Below are 21935 nucleotides of genomic sequence, written 5' to 3'. Positions count from 1 at the left end.
GGTCTAGAAGGGACTTCTTGGGTTAGGAGATCCAGTCCTTGATAATTCCAAGAGTCACATTTTGTAATCCTCCTTATTACCTTAATTTTCCTGAATGAAAACAGTCCCTTGTAGTTCCAATTTTTCCCTGCAGTGTTTGCATAATATAATTTTCTTAGCACAGAGGAAGAAGCACCCAAACTTGCATGGCACAGGGGTGGCATCACTACTAGACCAGGGCAGAAGTGCTGCTCATCAAAAAGGGATTTTCTGAAGCTGTTTACCTTGCAGCTTCAATTGTCTTGATGGCAGCATGTGCACGTTCTGCTGACCTTGCATTCAGTTTGGGTGCTAAAAAATGAATGCTTGCAAAAGTTAACTTTCTGATTTAAAGTAAAGATTAACTTCTTAGTCAACTGATGGTTACTGCAAGTGTAATGCTGCTCTGTCTGGTTGTGCTAGGTTTTAAACTTGCTGTAGGAGTACATTTTGAACAGCTGAGTTTTAGTAGACCTTAGTCTGTAGTTTATTTGGAACAAAAGGTTGATAAACTCTGGCTCTCAGGGATGAAGCCTGAAATCTGAGACCCACTATTATTCATTGACTTGTCTTTATGAGTTTACAGTCCACTGATGCATAACACTGAAGGAAATATTTTCAGTGAAATGTTTGCTTTTTTCTTTTACTTTATAAAATGCCATGTCTTTTCTTAGAGATATATGTCAGGGTCGTATAGCTACTTCAGTGAACTGTGTATGGTCAGGAAATAGACTGCATTGAAAATATTTCATTTTTCCATGAAGTCAGTCTTTTAACCAAGACTTCCCCTCTTCTCCTCTCAGGGTTTTGATCTCCCCCACTAACCACTATTTGAGCATTAATTTTATGGACAAACTGGGTTTAATTGTGGAAGTGTGATTCCAACTGTATGGAACATTTTCAGTATTTTTGTATTAAATCAAAATTTGCATGTGATGGTGAACTTCTAAAACCAAACCCCATTAAGGGAATTTTCTTGGCTGGTATTTTTCTTTCATATTTTTGCTGTGCTGAAATGTATGTCTCTTCATTGCTGCTGTGGATCACACAGCAAGGCTGGCCATTTAGTATGATAGACAGACTCTGCAAACTTTAATAGCTCTGAAACAAGAGATCTATTAATATATTGCTTAAATGTTTAAGATGTGCTTAGATATTTTTCTGGATCGGGGCCCTTGCAAGCTCTGCTCCCTCTTTGGATGGTCAGTGAGATGATGTCTGAGTTGTGAATACTAATGTAAATAAGGCTTTGTTGAACCAAATGTGCAGATGTTACATTGTGCTAGTATGCACTGTTTATAAGCCATTAATGTCCATTTCTCTTTCTCCACAGGTTCTTCTTGAAATTTTTCCTCAAATGTAACCAAAATTGCCTAAAAAATGCAGGAAACCCTCGAGACATGCGTCGATTCCAGGTCAGTCGGACATGCTTCCTCCTTTAAAAATCAGCAGCTGTTAGAGACAGAAGTACTTTGACCCAAACTAATCTAGTAATTCACTGCAAGATGCTAAAATCATGAGGTCACAGAATATTGTTTGAGGTCTTCTTGTCACAGCAGAATTGGCAGGAAGTAGTTGGGTTTTCTGGCTCTGGACAAGAGAATGCTTGAAGATAATGTCATCTCCACGGGAAGTGAAAGCATGAAAAGGAAAAATCAAAATCAAAATGACCTCACTGTTGCTTTAGCTTATGGGGTTCTGAGATAGTCCCTTCTGCCTGGGGAACTATTTGCCTTACTATTTGCCTTCATGTAAACACTAAGTGAGTATCAGGTTTATTGGAACGGGCAGAGGAGAGTGTAAAAGCAATGAATAAAATCAAGCTCATGACTTCACTCAAGCAGTTATTCTTCAGCAGTGTTAAAAACTTATAAATGTGCATCAGTGGGGTAAAGGTTCATCCTTGTAGTCAAAACTTGGAAAAAACTGCCTTTGGGTGTATCTCTCTTGGGATGCTGTGGGCTGGTATTTCCCCACTGCTGCAGCATGTGTCAGCAAGGCTTGGGAACTGTAATATTAACATATCTTCAGATGGCCAAGGACAACTTTTTATGCTACACTCTGTCCATGGTTCTTTTTGGGATCAAGTAAAACACTGTTGCTTGGGAAGATGGTCTGTACTTGCCTTCCCCACTGTGTCAGCAGAGTGGTGTGGTGGCAGTGCTGGGAAATGGTTGCTCCAACACTTTTATTGAAGACATGATCCTTTGAATGTGCCAATAATGCTTTACCTGAGTATGTGCTTAAAAGAAAAATAGGGTAGAGCCAAAGGACCTTCTCTTTTAATGGGAGGACTGTATACTGCCAAGGGAGAAAACATTATAGATACCTGCTAGGTATTTGCCTCAGGGCTCTAAGGAAGAAATATATTTGTCCCAGAGACTACATGGATCTCTGGAGGAAGGCAACTTACTGTTTTCTGCAGTAGCTCAGAACCTTGTTTGCTTCTTTTCCAGCATTTTTTTGCAGTTAAATAAAAGTACTAAATGCTATGTAAATGACAAGATTGTTTATATGTAGAACATACAACTTTTGTTGAGCTGCTTAATTGCAACAATGCTGGAAGGCAGAAAGGTATTGTATGCCCCTCTGAGCATAGAAGTGCAGAAGTGAGGATATGTGGCTGCAGGGATTAAACTAATCAGTATAAGAGGTAACATTAGCATGGCAGAACCCTTGGCTTCTCACTTCACACTCCTCTCTCCATCACGTTTCCCCTGTGATTTAAGAGGGCATTATCACTGAAGGATAAAGTGGAAAAAGGACTCTCACCAGCACAGGGATTTAGGCCAAGCAGCCACCCCTGGGGCCTGTCAGAGCTTGCTTCACAACATGTACACTCTGCTGGGTTTGTGCTCGTCCAGGCTCGAGGCTGATTTTCATATGGTAATGCCTTTGCATGTTCTCTCAGAACAGCAATCAGGAGCCTGTGTCGGTGAGTAGGTAGGACATAGGAAAGGTTGTTGATCTCTTGACTTGTAAAGACATTCTGTCATACAAACCCAGCTTCACAGCAGTTGAGCTTTCTGTGTGTAAACAGAGACTGCTTAATTACACAGGTCATGTCAATTAGTGTGACCTTAGCATTTTCAAGAAATTAATCACTTTCAGCCGAGCAAACCACTCATACTGTGTTGAAGCTTGCAGCGTTCTGTTAAGTGCCCAGGCTTATTGTTTTACAATAGCTGCTTTTGTTTATTTTCTTTTTTCTTTTTTTTTCTTTTTGTTTTTATTTTGAACTTGTTGCTCTTCTAACAATAGACTTCTTAAACTAAAATATCCAGGCTCCACACAGTCCAGGTTTCATTTATGGTGAAAAGGAGCAAGCATACATATAGTATCTCAATGATATGCTGCGCCTAGATGTTTGAGACAGCGTTATATAGGAACCAACTGGGCCCCTGTGAAGTCAGTGGAAAGTTTGCTATCAGCTGCCTTTGAAATATTGCCAGTGCCATACAGGGTCTCTAATAGCTATGTCAAAGTTCAGGTTAAAAATGATGAGGGTAAAGTATTTTGAGACCTTTAAAATAGTAGCATACTCTTTTTGCACACATACACACAAAGGAGACTTTCCCTTCCTTTAATTCATTCTGCTATCTGTGGTGAACTGTTCAGCTGCCCAGAGATTTGTCTGTCTTTTGGCCATGGTTTCATGCATCAGTCCTCAAAAATTGCTAGGAGTTACTAGAACACAGATTATAGTTTTGGTGAGAGAAGCAGTGAAGGGCCAGGGAGACAAGTCTCGCACTATCTAAGGACCAGCCCTGCAGAAAATTTATTTTTTTAGTAGTTTTTTCGTGTTTGTTGGGGTTTTTTTGTTTTGTTTTGTTGTTTTTTTTAATTATTATTTTGTTGGTTGGTTGGTTTTGGTTGTTTTTTTTTCCTGCAGCAGGGAACTGTCTGATTATCATATGGTACAAGAGAGGTTAAAAAAGTGCAGAAAAGAGCCAAAGTATGTATCGATTTAGGTAATTTGGGTGTGAAGCATCATTCAGACTTACATATAGAAACAAACTGGGAAATTGTATCCTGAACTTTGCATACAAATGTAGTGGTGTGATAAGCCTACCATAAAAGCAGTTGTGGGCCTGGAAGGAAATATGTTTCTCTGTACGTCTAAGATGTGCAGGTACGTGACAACTGGAGCAGTGCCAAGTGCCAGCAAAAGTGTGTGCTGGTGCAGTGCTGGCCCTGGCTGTGGTAGTTGTGTCTCTGTTAGCAGGAGGAGAAAGTCAGAGAGAAGTCAAATGCTATGCAAGGACTCTAGACATTCGAGTTGAGTGTTCAACTGTGCTATAGAGCTGCTTGTCCTTGAGACAATAATTTCATCTGTGTGTTTCATCAGCCCAATCACAAAAAACATTTGATGATATCACATATTGTCCCTTTTGTCCAGCCTTGCCTTTTTATTCCAGAAGCCCTGTGGAGCAGATGCTCAGTTTGATTTTGCATTCTTCATCACAATAAGTCATCAGTCTTGGTAGGACAAATTGTAGTGCCCCAATTAGTGGTAATAATAATAAAACTAAGTAGATGGTATCATGGGTGAACTCTTCCGGGATTTTATTTTTGAGCACTAAAAACTCATTCCTACAACCTAAACAGTTTCGTATGTTATTGAAACCCAGGTGCTCTAGTTATCTTGCTCTTGTTTTAGCACAATTGCTTGTGCAAACTGACACATGTCAAGTTTTAATTTAGAGGAAACTTTTCAGACTGAGTCACTGAATAAAAACCACTGGTTTATTATTAAAACCTTGAAAGTCACTTACAAATCTCCATGCTGTTTGATTCTGTTACCACAACCTCTTCCTCAGCCTAGGCTGCTAGTTTGCTTCCATGGGACTCTGCCACTCATGTTTGAATTGAAACCACTTGTGTCTTATTGCAAATTTGCATAAGAGACAGAGATGATGCTTCATGAATCCCAGATAATGGAATTTGGACATGAAAGGCTCCATCCCCAGAGAAGGAAAAAAAAAAAAAAAAAAAGGCAGAAAAATAGCAGTGAGAGTTGTGGTCCAATTCAACAAGGTAATTAGATGGCCTGGCCTGGCCTTGAGCACGTGAGCAAAATTGCTAAATTTATTGTACTTATGTGCTTTTAGATAGGCACCTTTTTAAGCCTCTTGTTAAATTGAAAGTGGTTTTTAGTTACTAGAATAAAGAAGTCAACACATTGTAGGAAGAGGTCACCAAATGGTGATGAAAGTAAAGACGTTGCTCAAGCCACTTCTGCAAAGCTTTTGGAAGAGCAACAAGCACTAAAGTTACAGATTTAACACTAATGACACATTTCAAACCTGGAAATCACCTTTATCAGATTTTCTCTGCCTTTCCACTAGATACTGGGAATATCACAAAAATATCATATCCCTCACCATACATCAGAGAAAATTGAAAGCACAAGGAACATGCTATGTCTTAATCAGTTAGCAAAGCTTAATGGACTGTGGTTAAAAATGAGGAGTCATGCAGTGCTTAATTTTGATATATTAGGTGAGGTACTATAACAAATAAACAGGCCGAGTGCTAAACATGAATAAATAGCTTGATCTCCAGGCTCCTGGTGTCTGAATATTTTTTTTTTGTTTTAACTAAGCTCCAAAGTATTCACAAACTGAACTATTTAATGGCAGGCAGAATAATTCACAGAGCTGTGATATGTTAGTGCAGTTGATAGTGTCAACTTCATTGAAGAAAGTGGTAAACCCGTGTATTTCTTTCATACCTCTGTCTGCCCTGGTGTTGATACAGGATTTAAATTCAAAATCTGTAAAGGTCTAAAGTTAAAGCTCAAAATCATTTTCCATGTTTGCCTGTCCCAAGTTAAAACTGTGTTTTGTTGACAAAATTTGGAAAGGTTTGCGATTTGGCAGGCCTGGTTGTCCCTGTGCTTACATTAATGTGTCAGCACCTCATTAATCATTTATTAAACTGTAGTGTGCCTTTCCCTCTTGCTATGGTCTGTGTTTTAGGATGCCTCAGTGCCCATTCCACATATACTTTGGCTCTCCCCTCCCCCTAATTTTATGATTTCTCCACAAATTAGTTTTAGCATATGCTTTAACTTGAACATATCCCAGTCATTTCAAAATCAAAATGAGTGTAGTATTTTTTTAGATTAAAAAATGTGAGTAGAACTTGTAAGTATGTAAGTGCTCCATAGCAATCCAAGTATGTAACTGTAGCATATAATATTCAGAGTGTATTTTCTACTCTGTTAATAATTAGAGGTCTTAATCTTTTGTTAGTGCGGTATATATTCAGTATTCCTATATTAACGAGATTTTGCATTTAAAGAATTGAGCAATAAGCATATGCTGTTTCTTACAGGTGCACTTTGAATAATAATTTTTTTTCAGACATACATAAGAGTAACAACTTTTTTGTTGTTGTTTTGTTTTCTACATTTCCTGAGACTGGAAACAGTTTCTCTTGGGGATTCCATTTATAGTTTCTTCTGGTAACTACACTGAAGAACCACACCAATGTGGTCTCTTTGTAGTAAATCAGACCCTATGTTCAGGAGGTAGGAAGACACTGTTAAGTACTTCAGAATATGTTGCATCAACAGTTTCAGAAACCTGGGGGGAGAAAGATTAGATGTAGATTTACTCACATAAAACTGACCTCACTAAGATAGTTTCCTCAAGTTCTTCCCTAGAAGAGTGCATGACAGCTACTTATATATATATGATTGTCATGGATTTGAGACCTACCTATTATTACTCTTGTTGATTTTCTGGATTTCTATTTCTAGAAGCATTCAAAAAGTTGGGTTTCAGCACAGGACTGACTGATCAGCTTCAGTGGGAAATCTGTGTGTACCTATATGGTTTTAGGATTGGGGAAAATATTTCTTGAAGCCATTGTTATTAATTGCAATAGTGTTAATTTTCATATGCATCTAAGCAAACCCATAGAAGAAGATAAGGAGCTGGCATAAATCATGGAGCTGTGACAGGCAATGCCAGCTAAGGATTTAACTCAAAATCCTGGTTGCAAAGAATTTACAATGGTTGCAAGTGCACAAATAAGATTTCAAACCCTGAGCTACTTTCTATAAGATCGTATTTTATTGAAAATATTCTAAACTTTATTCTATCCCTTAGGAATGCAATGGATAAATTACTTTTGAAACCCCTTTTGGAATTTTATATATAGGGCTTGAGGGGTTTTTTTTCCCCTTAGTTTGATTTCAGAAAAACTTACCTGCAGAGTTTGGTGCATTCTTTTTCCCAAATTTCCATCTGTAAGAGCTCTTGAATCACTTATTCAGTATTTCAATATCTTTCACTTAAAACTCACACAAAAATCTATTGTCTGGAATGCCATTCTGAAGGATGGTTTCTGGATCCTTTACATGTAAACTATTTTCTTTTGTATTCCTCTTTTTAAAGACAAAGACTTTGGGATTAGCTATGGGCAGTTTAGCAGCTTTGCTTACTTTAGATTTTTGAGCATTTTAGTCAGTGACCAGAAATAGGTGGGAAAATGTTAACAACTTTTTTTTTTTAAGATCCAGTTCAAGTGATGAAATTGAATTGTTGTAAGCCATCCTTTAAGTGTCCCCATTTGACCAACTTTGAGAGGCAGCATCTTCCTGAGAGAGTTGAAGCAGTGTTTGCCAATCCTTGTAAAGCATTTCACCTCTTCAGAGGCTAAAGCCTCTCAAAACCAAGAACAATTAAAACGAGAGCCTTTCAGAGCGACTGGGGAATTCAGCAAAATAAATCAGAAATCCTCTGCCGTGGCTCTGGAGGCTTGCCTCATTATAAGAGCAGATCTATTAGCCCCCTTGCCATTGTCTTTCATTTCTCAAGTGAGGTGATTCTAATTAAATTAATCTGCATGTCAATCTATCGGTGATCAATCAAAAGGGCTGAGGTCCCCCTTTGCGGCAGTGTGCTTGCGGCTGACAGGGGCTGATAATGGAGGAAGAAATAAACTGTCGGGCAAAGTTAATTAGTCAACATAATAGGTGGATTAAACAGGAGCTGCTGATTGCTGTTTCACATGTCGAAGCATGAGGTGGGAGCTGAAACTGCAATTAACAGACAATTATTATATTTGGTTGTAAGAGGTCGCATGAATAAACATATCTCTGTGGGTTTCAGTTTTTAATCCCTTTCTCTGTTTAATGTAAGGAGAAGTGTAGGTCATTGCTTCTTATTGTTTTAGTCAAAGTTCTTGAAGGCAACGTATGTCCCTGGAAAACCAGCAGCCAGCTGAAGGCCAAATCTTTGGCTGGGGTAGAACACTGGGAAAACTGCACTTTGTTGGGAAGAGGCTGTGGGAGGGGGAGGCTGAACGAAAGCCAGGGAAGCTATGAGGTCTCTTGGTCTGAGTGGACTGGGAAGAGACCTGGTGTGATGAGCTCACAGTTTAGCCAAGGACTTCCTGGATGGACTCCCCATGCATCCCTGCCTTTCCTCCACAATAGTTTGTGGCTTGGGTGCCTTCAGCCCGAACAGGGATTTCCTATAGGATGGTGCCTGCTGACCCTCAAGGTTGAGAGGTCTCTAAGCACTTGGGTCTTCTATCCTGAGCCCAACACTTAGCTGTTTGCTCCCACTGGGTTGGTTCCTCTCCCAGCCTCAGGCAGCTCAGGGGAAAAGAAAGTGTTGGCTCCTGCCTACAGGGCAGTTCTTCTCTGTCTCTCTTCCCTCACCTCAAACCAAATCCCAGGTGTTGACATTGAGATAAGTTGAGAAATACAAGTAATTCTAACACTGGATGAATAGGGTTGTGTTCTCCAGATCAAGACCCCCACAGTCAAGCATGCATGTGTACACAAACATGCCTATATGTACTCCCTGAGACAGAGGTCAGGAGAAATATGGGCAAGTTCACCAACCTGTAGAGACTGAGTACACTGAGGAGAGAGCAGTAGATAAAGGTGGGAGGGGCCGTGCAGCAGATGTCATTGCAACTTCACAAAATATACTTTTGTTTTCTTTCATTCTGAATTGATTCTCATTTGCAAAGTCAACAGCTCTATCTACTTCAGCGTGGAAACTGAAGGATAATTTAGGGTGAAACACAGCTGCCCTTGTATATAGGGGAAAAATACTTAATAAAGATCCTCTTGTTAAAATGATGGTTAACAGTGTGCTGTCTGCCATGCAGCTACAAACTCTGTGATTTAACTTAAAACTGCATCAAAAGCTTTCGATGCCAAAGACCCACTCATCAATAGCGTCTCTTGTTAGGTTTGTACAGCATAAGCACCAGTTATTATGCGAAATAGCGATGCAATTTTCTACAGCTCCCAGCTGTTATTTATTTAACTGAGTTTATTACGCTCCCTGCTTCTTAAAAAACATACGTATATATCCAAATTTTCCTCCACTTTGCTCTTGTGCTTTCAGGTTGTGGTGTCTACAACAGTCAATGTTGATGGCCATGTGTTGGCAGTGTCGGACAATATGTTTGTACACAACAATTCCAAGCACGGGCGGAGAGCTCGAAGACTCGATCCCTCGGAAGGTACGCCTTCTTATCTGGAACATGGTAGGCATATCATTTTCATTGGTTGACATTGCTACTTTAAATGTGGATGTATTTGGTTTGTGTCTCTGGCTACTGGTGTCAAATTGTCCTGTAACAGTTTATACCTTTGGGACTGGATATTTTAAAGAGACTGGCCTCCAGACTGAAGGGGGAATTTTTCAAGTAGGTCAGGACTCACTTGAGTGAAATGACAGCACAGTAGGCAAACATGGGTGCAGAGTCTGTCCTGTGTGTCAGTGAAGTGTGGTGATTTTTTTTTTCCTGGTTGTATCTATTCAGCACCTAAAATTGGAGTCTGATCTTTGCCAAATTGCCTCAGTTTTTGACTGTGCATTTAAAGGATGTTACATATTTTCTGAAGTGCTATGCACCCAAATTTAGAATTGGACTTTTTCTCTCTGTAGAGTGCTGAGCTCTCTAGGAGATCCAGCTGTTACTTTGAATTGCCCTAAATGAAAGCAGAGCCCTTTTGGAAATCCATCTGCTTACTCAAGCCATGGATGAATGTTCTCTTCTGGCTCCAGCTGTGCCAGCTGAGGAAGTTGTTTGTCTCTACATGCCACAGCTGCTTGTCTCTCCTCCCTGCTGCAGGCTATTCTTCACCATGGACATGCCAGCTAAGATGGTTGTCTGATTGCTCTGTAGTCCCCTTCAGTCCAAAGAATTTCATTTGAGCCAAGCCGTTTAAATAATAACTCTTTGCCAATCTAGCTTATATTGCTGAAATGATTGAAGGGGAGATGGTGCAAGGCAATTTCACTGGCTTTTCTGAAAACACAGTAAACCCCAGCAAGGGTGGGATGGGGGCACATGGCTGGAAGCAGCCTTGGAGACAGTAATCTTTTCCATAAGATCAGCTAGTCCTGGAAGGGAACATCTGCTGGTGACTGTAGGTGCTTAAAATGGGAGTTGTTGAGTGCAAATGTACTTTGAAAAATCTGGATTTGATTAATGTTTTGTTTTGCTCTTTATCCTCCAAGTTGATGACTACTACTGAAAAACAAAACAAAAACAGAGGGTATTTCACTTCCCTCTCCTTGTTCCAGTTTGGTAGAATAGCTCTTTGTCTTGAAAGCTGTTAGTAATCCTAAATTGAATAGGTGCTTGCTCCTTCTAAGAGACATAGTTGAGTGTAGAAGGCACCAGTCCTTTATGTTGTTTGTTTCACAAATATTTGCCAAGGATCTGATGAATAATTGAATAGATTTTTCCAAAGAGTTTCAAGAAACCAGATAAATTTTTCTCTGGGAAAGCAAATGCTCAGAAAAATGTTAACTAGATCTGTTAAAAGAAACTATTAATACTGAGAAATGGACAAATTTGTGAGTCTCTGCTAGTCATTGGAGTCCTGTGGAAATAGCTTTCTATTCTGTTTATGCTTTCAGGCATCAGTCCTGCAAGCATTTATGCATATATTTAAGATTATGTGCACATATGGTCCTGTTGGGATCAATGAGGCTTCTTGTGTCAGTAAAATTGAGGGTATTGATAAGTGTTTGCAGAATCGGGTCTGTAGTTCACACTTACTAACCTAAAATTCTTAGCTCAGCAGCGTTTCTCATTATATAAACATAACTTACATCTGTATTTATTTAGCTCTAACTTTTTATGTAGGCTATGAGCCATTTTCAGCCATAATTCATGTTACAGAATTTTTTTTTCATCCTGCCAACAACCTAATTTAATAAACAAACCACTGTCATAATTTTTGCTGAATTTTTGTAAGGAATGTACGAACTCTGTCTTTATTAATTAGCAAAAGGCAGAAGATTACAAAAGGAAACTTCTCTCTGTTCAACTTTGCAGTCTTTCCATTAAGTTTAGTCTTTAAAAAAAAAATACTCGCATTTTTTTACTAATATTCTTATCAAAGTAGATGTCATCTTTTCTTGGTTTTTTCTTTCTTCCCTCTCAGTGCGTGATCTTGGTCAAGGCAATATTTTCTCATACAGAAAGGTTCTTATTTGCCTGTGTGGTACAATAACATCTCATTTTGCCACAGCTATCATTCCCACTGCTACTACCTGAGGGATTCTGTTTGCAAAAAGAAACAAAGATAATGCTGTGCTTACATATCTACATAAACCCTCGTTACTGTGCTACCATGGAAAGTCAACATCTGCAAAACACCTCCATGTGTACGTTTTGTGGGAAAGTTGATTATTCTAACCTGCTTTCTCAGGCACCTCTCAAGCAACCTCATAAAGCATCTGCTAGTAAATCCTTACTTTAAATACCAACTTCCATGTGACAAAACTGCACTCTTCCCAAAGACTCCACTGAGTCTTTTGAACCTAAATCCTTCAATCCATCTCTTCAGGAATTCTATGCACATTTGAGTCCAAGAGACAGGAAAAATATAATTTAAAAGAGGAAAAAAAAATAATCCAGTATCTGTTTTAAATGTTGTTACTAGATGTCTAAAACACATAACTAAATAAAAAAAATAATAGGAAAAGTCTTAATCGGGCTTAATGCTGTTGCAATTTGAGCAGCCACCGGGAACCCTAGACCCCTTAGAACAGATGACAGTTTCTTCCAGTGAGATTAATTTTTACTTTTAGTTTGTGTCCCAAAGTATATTATTTTTCTTCAATTTTTGTAATTTTTGTTTTGGATAATATCTTTGAGTGTAAGTAGGGAGAAAGTTTGCTTGCTTTTCCTCTCTCCAGCTTTTGTGCCTCCCTCAGGGGGAAGACAGATTGACCTGAGCAGTATCTGTAACAGGTGAAATGGGAAGCTAAGGTGGTCATGGTTAGTTTGTCTTTGGTTTATTGCTCTGACCATAAACTTTTAAATGCTGGGATCTAACTATGATATATCCTTGAACAAATGTGTTCCTGTGTACTTTTCTAGATGTTTTACTCTTTAACACAAATACCCCATCGCAAAAGAGATGAATGCCTGACTGTGTGAAGAGAGGGAAAAGCGGAGGGGGAATGTTGCAAGAAGGTGTGCTGGTTGCCTAATTTAAACAATATCCAGCTTATTTTTCCTTACAAAATTATGTTGAGACATGCTGCTCTTAAACATGGAGTTGCAGTTTATGTGACACCTAAAAGAGACGTTGGGTGCCAAAAAGCTGGAAAGAAAACTTTACCTTCCGAGCCACTCAGGAGCCTGGTGTCTCCACATTTGGGTTTCACCATCTCATTAGCAGGTAGCCTGGATTATTTCTGGGACATCCAACACATCTCTATTTATATCTTGCCTGTCAGACAGTAAAATGAAAGTCCCTTTTTGTAACTTGCCTCTGAATATAACTTGGAACTTAGATCATGGTTTCATATCCACACACTGTCTTCCTTGAAACCAGTGGGTTAAGAAGCTTGTGTTTCAAATAAATATATCTATCTCTCAAAAGTAATAGCTGGCAGAGGCCAATTATTTCATACATCCCTGTGTGGCATAAATAGGGTAAGCCACAGCAATCTGTGGTTTTCAGTAATTATCACTTTTTCATTTACAAATAGTTGGATCCTCACTTGTTTTATATTTATGGTAAACCAGAAAGTTGGTGTGGTTGACCTTTCTAAACTGTACATAAATAGTCAGATGTATAGTGAGGATCCTATAGGCCCCAACCAGTAGAAAGTATTTCAGCTTGTAGTTCATCCCAGGGTGTAAATTTTAAAAGCAAAATCTTTCCAGTGCAATTTAAGTGACTAGCTTATGGAGAAGGGGAATTCTGACAGGGTTTGCAACAACCCTTTTCAAGTTTACCAGCATCAAGTCCACCACTGGAGATGTCTGCAAAGTTTCCAGTTAAAACTCTTCTATGGCTGTAAAGTAAAAATTCTTTTTCCCCAAAAAATCTTTGATTTGCTTTACAGGAATGTAAAGCCAATTGCAGCATCAGTTTCTCTATTATTTTTCCTTACTGGCAGAATGCAATGCCCTCGAAAAATGATAGTCCCTCAGACCCTGTCAGTTTGCATGCTCTAACACTTTATTATCTAATGATCTAATATGCAACAAGGCAAAGAGGGGGTGCTTATCACCCTGACAGGATGCCTAAGAGAAGTGACTAAATTACTTTATGTACCATTAATGCTAGCTGCCACGGTGAACTCACTGTGAGCATTTATGCAAATATTCCTGAATACATTCAAGTGGCCTTGTCAGGAAGATGACTGACAAGCGGCTTAAATGCCTGGGCTTTTAAAGGGACAGTTTTATTTTTCTTTTCCTACCTCCTCCTCCACAGGAGAGCACTGAAGAATTAGGTGATGGTGAGGTTCGCTGGTGATTTGGTTCCGAGTCAGTTCAAGTGCAGTAAAAGAGAAAAGATGCAGGGTAGAAATAAAGACATGTCTAAATAAGACATGATGTCAGAATTTGAGGACGGAAGCAGGGACAACCATGATTTCTAAAGCAACGTCCTGCCATTATTTTAATATGAACTACATCTAAATCCAAGTGTGTGTATCTAAAATAGGTCATTATAAAACAAAGCCATTAGTAGTTTCTGCCTTATACTGTCCCCATGGCTGGATTACTCAGTCCCTCTATTATGGTACCTGAGACAGCCAAACCCTTACTATGTTGTTTTAGTTCCAGATAGTAATGAGTGCTTCAGACCACTTGCTGGCTGCAGGTGCAAATTCTACTCCAATGAGAAGAGTAGTTGCTGTGCCTCAGCTGGGCACGTCAGGTAAAACCTCTTGTTAGTGGTGGGGCATTTAAAGAGTTTTTCTTGCTAATCTTGTCCATCCTGGGCAATCTGAGAGCCCACAGTCACCACAGTAGGTACATACACAGATTTACCACTGAATCTTCAATTTTGTATGCAAAAATGTTTGCTAGGCTGTGTCTTAGTTGACTGGATATTTTCTATTTACGTTAATAAAACAAGGGAAGTCTTTCCCCACCTTACAAACTGTCTTGAGAGGATAATCCTTAACAAAAATCTTTGAGATGGAGTGTCTTTTACATGTCATTGTATCCAGTCTGACTGTAACAGAGTTATTGAGAACAGTCATAGTATACTTTGAATTTAGCTGTGTGCTCAACATGTCAGTTGATGATTCGTGAAAGATGCTCAGAAATCTCACTTAGTGACCTGGTCCTTGTCCTGTAAGTGGCTTTGCCACAACATTAACCACTACATTTTTTGGAAGTGTGGAAAGTCATGAAGAGGATGCCCCAATCAGCTCAATTTTAACCATTTCAACCCTGAATCCCTCAATGTTGCATGTGTCCATGCTAGTTGATCAAATTGTTAATACTGACTGAAGTGAAAAACTGGTAAGTTGTAAAAGGTAGAACTTTAAACATTTGCACATTTCACCCTTAAATGGTATGTGTTCAGGTTGTTAATCAAAGTTAGGGACAACCGCAGTCACAAACTGGCCAGATTTAAGCACAGAGACTTTAATGTTTGACTTGCTTCATCTATGGGTCGAAGCACCTGTTATATCTTACTGCTTCACATAAGAATGTTTTCATGATTATGTGAAAAACATAAACACACAGGCTTTTTCTGGACCATATCATTCCACACAGAGAAGCGCAGTAGGCTTGATTTATTATTTAGAAGGGAAATATTGAAAAAAAATTAGGATTCCACCACTCTACTTGAGGGGATCTTGTATGTTATTCTGAGTTATGCCTGCTTTCTAATTTATTTTCTATGAGGGAAGAATACCTAGGGTTGTTGGACATCTCTATGCATACACAAGGGAAAAAATGTGACTTTCAGAACATTGCACAACACGGACAGTAATAACAGTAAGTGAGCCCTGATATGCTGAAGGATTGCAAAACTTCAAGCTGGAAATAATTTGCTTTACTTTTGCCAAGTTGTCTTTTTCATATCAGTTCCTTCATAAATGCTGTGACTCATAAATTCAGGCAATTTTTTACATAATGGCTTGTTATGTGTTCTTGGAGCTTGACCTCACCAAGTGTATAATATTAACCTCTTCACTGCCCTGTGGACTTAGTGTATGTTTCTAATATAAGTGAGCACACCAGGGCTGGATTAGTCCAGTATGTGTTCCCAGATGGAGCTAGAGCATTTGTTCTTCTCAAAAGACAAAATATGACCGGAAAGTTAAGTGCTTCACTTTGGAGGATTTGTAGATAAAGACCTCAATATGATCTCAACAAGATTTTAACTCTAGGGACCACTGAAGTAAATTGCCAAACCTGTGTTGCAGGTTGCAATTGCTGTCAGGATGTGGTATCTTCCTAAAAAGTATATGGCAGGTCAGGGAGAGGTTAAGAGTTTGAGGAATTCCTCACCTGGGAATTGCTGGGTGAGGTACTCTGGAGGGTGCTAGGCAGAACGTCAGGTTGTGTGATCAAAATGATCCCTTCAGGAGTAAAATCTTGGGATCCATGAGGTTAACAAAACACAGCAGAGCTCAGGCTAAATCTGTGTTAACTAAATTATGCCCCAGTGAACTATGCTGATGTATTTTTTCATCTTCAGCAGAGCAGAGTAGCTGTCTGCAGGCCCAGACCCCTGCGTCTTCTTTGGATATTATTGAGAATTTCACAAGAACTGGATGGGTTGGTAGGTGGAGCTGCCGTTCTCACAGCCAGTCATGTCAAGCAGAAAGCAAAAATTCTTCTATTTGTCTAGGTCATAAATCAACCATTAAGGAGAGGTCTTCAAAAGCTTAGAATATCTGGCTGCAGCAATTTTGATATTTCAAAATTTATTTTTAGTTTGAAAACAAGATTTAAGTGATTTTTTTGGGAGGTGGATTTTTCATTGTTGATTTGCGCTGGGGGATTCCAGAATTTCAGTTCTCTCATTAGGCTGTAGGTATTTCATGAAGTTGGAGGTGTGACTTTGTGATTTTTTTCACTATTTAAATATGATTTAAAAATATATATGTGCTAAGTCTGCTGCCACCATGTCACAGTATACTTAAAATATACCATTTGAAGTATTCTAGTCTTTAATAAAAAAGGTCGCTGTTCCATAACGGCCATGGCAATACCTCCTGAAAAGTCAAGTTTGGGTACTCCAGTTACCACAGTTAGAAAGGATTCCTGCTTGACAGTCACTTATCAAGGTTCTGATGTCACATCTAATTGAAAAAGGAAAAAATGCTATAATGGAAGGCGGGAGACATCTTGATTTTAAAAGATAAGGTGTGGCTGTTCCTACCCATGAGCAACTGCCCTTTGTTTTTCAGAGAGATGAAAAATAAAACAGGCTTTCCCCCAGAAAATCTAAGTGATGTCAAGCTGTGATATGTTGTTACCCTCTGTTGTTATGGGGATATAATGAAATAATGAGAAAATAGTACCTGGGTGAAGACAGAGTGCATTTTGTGAATTTCCCAGAGGAGCTTTCAGAACTGTGCTCCCAAAATTGTAAAAAGAAGAAAATCTGGGGGGAAACTGTAATTAAAATTTGATACAGATTTGTGTGCAAAAAAGCTGTTTTGTTACAGCAAACAAATAAGGGAGAAAAGTTCAGATGAAAATTCTCCAACTACCATGAGGACTGCCTCTTATTTGGAGAGTTAGACCAACCACTTTCTGAAGGTCTGAGGTTTCTCTCCAGACCTCAGAGGAATCAAAATACAGTTATGCAAGTAGAAAAACCTTAGCTACTGTGTTTGGCAGGAACTTCACAGCTACCAGTACAGGAGAACATTCAGCAACACAAGAATAGGCAATGAATATTCAGAGATGATGAGCATTCATTACATTTCAATTTGCTTTGCTGACCACTGTGTCACTAATACAGTGGCATCATAGGGGAGAGGAATGACACTGGGATTAGAGAAATGTTGGGAGATTCTGCACTGGATGGCAGTGAAGTTTGCCAGATGTTTTTTTTCCAACCTTCCAAAATGTGCACACCAGCAAATGACAAAACATTGTATGATTGTAATGTGATTAATGTAATTGCTGATAAAAATCCTCTAAGTTAACTTTTTTATTATAAGATACTTTTGTTGTTGTTATATTGGGAAAATACATTTTTTCATTCCAGTCCCCTGCTGGTTTGAGCAGAATTCAAAGGGGTTTTGTGAATTGTGATTTATAAATGGAAACAATGAACTAGTAATTTTTTGAGAACTTATCTGAATGTTGGATCAGGTCATGATTAGCAAAGAATAGTGTTCACAGCAGTTTGCAGATATCTGAACATTTCCAAATGTTTCATGTTAGGCACCCCAGTATTTGAATACCTCAAAGCATTCATGATAATGAAAGGTTTCTCTTCCTATGGAACCTATGCCCCAAGCTGTGAAACAGCTGAGTGCTAACAATCTCAGGATTAAAGTTTGGTTTAGATGAAAATTTTCTACCAAATTGTCATTTTGGATATTCTAGTTAGAAGACTTCATAAATAACAAACTCCTTACTTTTGCATCTCAGGCTACACCTCTTCTAATTGAACTGAAAGAAGAAAAGTGTGAGCATTCGAGTCTCTCTCTTGCTGTCTGTTCTGGGGGGCCTGCCAAGTGTTTCCCCAGCAAAATGAGTATTTGACAAAGTTCCTCCACATCCAAGGAAATTAGTTAATAGCATAAACTAGGAACCTGATGCAGAAAATGGAACACACCAGGGTGGGATGTTTGGAGTGGTTATTCTGATCTGGGTTGCCATCTGAAAATTATTAATGTTCGTAGTAAAAAATAAAAGTAAACTACTAATAATTAATATTGGAATGGAGACAGGCTTTGTGTTTGGCCTAAATCCAAAATACAAGATTTTCAGGAGTGTATGGCTTTGGGAAAAGTGTGCTTTCATTAAAGCCAGTGGTACGACTTCATAAAGTGGTTTTTAAAATCTCAGTCCAAACTGTTTGCTGAGTATAACCAGAAAGCTTTGTGTGTCACAATTAGTCTTTTCTGCTGCCCACCTTTATTCCATTAATTTATACTTCTCTCTGTGACAAAATGAATCTTTAGTATGAAAGTGCCTGTAACATAAGCAGTGCTGGATTATGACCTCATTGAGTGAAGTGAGTAGGGTTAGGAAGTTTATTAAAAGGATCAAGAATAAGGATCTATGAAAATTTGTCTGAAATGTAGCAGTTTACATTTATTTTTCAAAAGTAATTCAAACATTTGGATCTGCAATTGAAGGTACAAGGGCCACTGTGAGCTGCTCAACAAGGTATTGTCCTTCATGAAGTGTTTAGGACTTTTTAAAGTTTGGGTTCATTTTTGGTGGTCACCTGAAAGGATAGGTACCCCAAAGCAATCTTTTTGGAAATTCTTGGACATAAAGCCAAACTCTTAAAGTACCAAAAGGCTTAAAGCTTCAGGTGGCTGTTTAGTGGGATTTTCAAAACTCCCACCATAGAATTTGCTATCCCTGTCTGCCAAGTATTTTGTAAATCCCATTAGGTGCTTTCTGCAACCAGTTGATAGTTGGGTGCTTCCAAAAATCTAGTCTCAAGTGCTGCAGGAACCTCTGTGCTTCTCACAGTACTACCATTGAAGTGTCTGTCAGCAATGGGAGCAGAAGAAAATTCAAAATTAATTATGTTTGGTTAATACCTTATCATTATGGTTTTGTAGCAACATTTGGAGGTTCTGTATCTATTCCCTGAAAAAGCAAAGTGCGTTTCCCACAGAGGTCCCTGTTTGGGCTGTAAAATGGCAGCAGATGTGCTGGATTTCCCCTGCTGTTGGAGACTGAACAGACAGCTCACATTGCTCTTCACTGAAAACCTGGACTTGTCTGTGGAATTCGTATGTTTGATATTACCTGATCTGTGCTGAGAAGGGAGGTCAGCACTCGGAGGGAAATTGCAGGCCTGACCACAATGTGGCTCACCTTTCCAGCTGAAGCTTTAGCTTGTGATTTGGGTTTGAGGTCACAGTGCTTTGTTGCTGTATGTTCAGGTGAGAGCATTGCTCAACTTTCTGGGCTCTCTGAGGAGATGAAGAGGTGTGTGTGGGGAATATTTCTGACCAGGTGTGACCCTCTGTGGAACTGAAAGGTAAAGCAACTCTGATTAGGAGCCCTTAGAGGAAAATTATCCCCTTCTTGGGAATGAGACCTTGAAAGCAGCAGTGAGTGCTGCCTCCTCATTCAGCCCTGAGCCTGAGCAGAGATGCCTGCTGGAAAGTTCACTGCCAAATATTTATATAAGGTTGCTTCTAGCTGCTTCCTACCTATAATATTGTCTCTCCCTTGGTACTTTTGGGAGTCAACACAGAGCTCCTGGGTCTCCAGGCCTCCAGAGGTGTCTGCCCATCTGTGCCCATTGTATAGTGGAAAAAGGATCCTAATTTAGGCAGTGTGACTGACCCAGCCAGCGCTGGGGTCTGACTTTTTACATGCCTTATGGTAGGTGGTCTGAATATGGCCCTGAATTAAAAAAAAAAAAAAGAAAAGGCACAACAAAACATAGCATGACTTTATCAGACACTTTGAAAGAACAACTCCTCTAAGTGTTTGTAGGCTTGAGTCCAAAGTATTCACTCCTCAGATTTTCAGTGTGCTGGTTTTATGTGGTGTCATTGCTGGACAGATACTATGAACTATAAATATGTTTTTAGGCTTGTGTTTTTGCAAGTGAAGCCTAAATGGCTGGGAGGGGTTGCCCGACCTGCATTCAGTGCAGCACAAAGAACAGAGGAGGAAACAGTCTGAAAGACACTGCACAGGAGAGACAAGGGGGTCTCAGTCTTTGCAGTGCAATCAGGGCTTCTCCTTGAAATGCAACTCAGGTTACGTCTCCATTGCTGTCCCACTGCCATCCCAAACATGGGCTTAGTATTATATTGCATTCCTAAATCAAACCTCCCAAAGAATAAGAGGAAGAAAGAATAAGAATAAGGATATTATTTTGCTTATTTTTTTAATCCAACCTTCCCGTCCCAGGTAGTCATCAGTTTATAGAGCATATTTCTGGCCAGGACAGCAATTTAGTTAAGCCTTGTGACCACTGGGATGCTTTTCTTACAGAAGAGCCAGATTCCCTACCTTTTCCCTTGGCCCAGGGCCTGGAAACCCGAGGCCGTTCATCGGACCTTGGTCTCTGTTGGCAGCTCCGCGTAACCTGTCACAGAGACAGCCTGAGCACAATTTTTGCACATGATGAATATGGATCCTTGCTGCATCTGGCAGGCTGCAACAATGAATGCAGAAGACTGTCATTAATAGATAATAAAAGCAGAAACCAACACTAATGGGAATAAGCTTTTCTTTTACTGAGACTGATTATTACTTTTTTGTTCTCCGCCTGTGACTAGATCGAGATGTGAATAACAGCTCCCGATGTTGTGTGCACGCATGTGTTTTGTTGTTGGCTGGTTTTTAATCTGGAATATTTAACCATGATATCTTCAAAGTGTGATTGTGTCATACATTCTCATACACTAATAGATTTCAAAGATGAAGAGCCTTGCTGCTTTATGTTCAGTCATGCCTTCATCTAGAAATTTATGGCAGTATTATGGTTTAATGAATTGAACAAGTCCCAGAACAACAACAAAAATGCTTTTTTGTTTGAATTTAGATATTGCATACTTTGTTCTTAAAACGAATAATAAAACCAATATGTTTCTTTGGTGGTAAACTTCAGGCTCACTTCATCTCACATTACTAATCGAGTACTCAAGGGTATGTGTGCACATATACATATGTGTGTGCATGTGTGTGGTAAACAGGCGCTTTCAGTCGTGGTGTGAGACATTTATATTCCGATAGCGATAGGCAAACCTCCGAGAGCAGATGGAGCAGAGTTCAGCACAAAGGTTTAATCCTATCAGGATGATTTCTGTATGGCCATCTGGATAATCCGGTGCACAAATTCAGTGTCTGTTAAAAATACAACGTAGGCCAAGATTAGCGTCACAGAATTTCCACTAGACTTGTTCATATTTGACTTTATGATTCTCAGACTCCAGAAAATTGCATTAGAGGGAAGCCTGTGATTTGTGAGAGAAATCAGAGGAGGAATAAGAACTCTTAAGGTACTTGAATTTCCCTTGAAGAAACTGGATTATAGGCACTCCCTGTCCCTGCCACAACTGCTTTGTGTTTCTATGTGGGTTGTTCTGTTTCTGAAAGATGATTGCTGCCGAGCTCTCTGTTGTGGGCAGACTTTCTCAATTCTGCTGAACAAAAAGTCTTCAACTAAAAATTAATTTTAGTGGGGGCTCTTGTTTTTATCAAGATGAAATAAGTGTTTTTTTTGCTGTAGAATCAATCTCAGGTGAACTTCTGATTGTTGTACTGTATAATATAGCTGGTGTTTTAACTGATTTTGAGGGGTGAATTTTGTGTTTTGTTGTTTTCATTTGTTATAGTAAAAGATTCTACAAAAGTTGAATTGATACTGTTATTTAATTTGGAGGAGTGAGAATTTAGATTTAGATTGAACTCTGCATTTTATCTAACATAGTTTCAGTGTAACATCAACTAAACCTTTGCAGTGTGGCCATAACATAACAGTGTACATCTGA

The 21935-nt window shown here is 39.2% G+C and overlaps 1 protein-coding gene across 9 annotated transcripts in view; it reads left to right on the top strand.

Annotated features, from left to right (window-relative positions):
- EBF1 (EBF transcription factor 1) overlaps window positions 1–21935 on the top strand; it is a 276873-nt gene that overhangs the window by 173241 nt on the left and 81697 nt on the right. For 5 of the 9 annotated variants that reach the window (XM_051631537.1, XM_051631536.1, XM_051631533.1 and 2 more), the window contains 2 exons: window positions 1352–1433; window positions 9396–9537. In XM_051631537.1, the coding sequence (XP_051487497.1) occupies window positions 1352–1433; window positions 9396–9537 (224 nt within the window). The remainder of the gene's footprint in view (window positions 1–1351; window positions 1434–9395; window positions 9538–21935) is intronic. The other 4 variants (XM_051631539.1, XM_051631538.1, XM_051631535.1 and 1 more) reach the window with 1 other exon arrangement.

This window comes from Apus apus, chromosome 13, assembly GCF_020740795.1.
Source record: "Apus apus isolate bApuApu2 chromosome 13, bApuApu2.pri.cur, whole genome shotgun sequence".
In the NCBI taxonomy this organism is placed as follows: domain Eukaryota; kingdom Metazoa; phylum Chordata; class Aves; order Apodiformes; family Apodidae; genus Apus; species Apus apus.
This window is presented reverse-complemented; position numbering and strand designations above follow the sequence as displayed.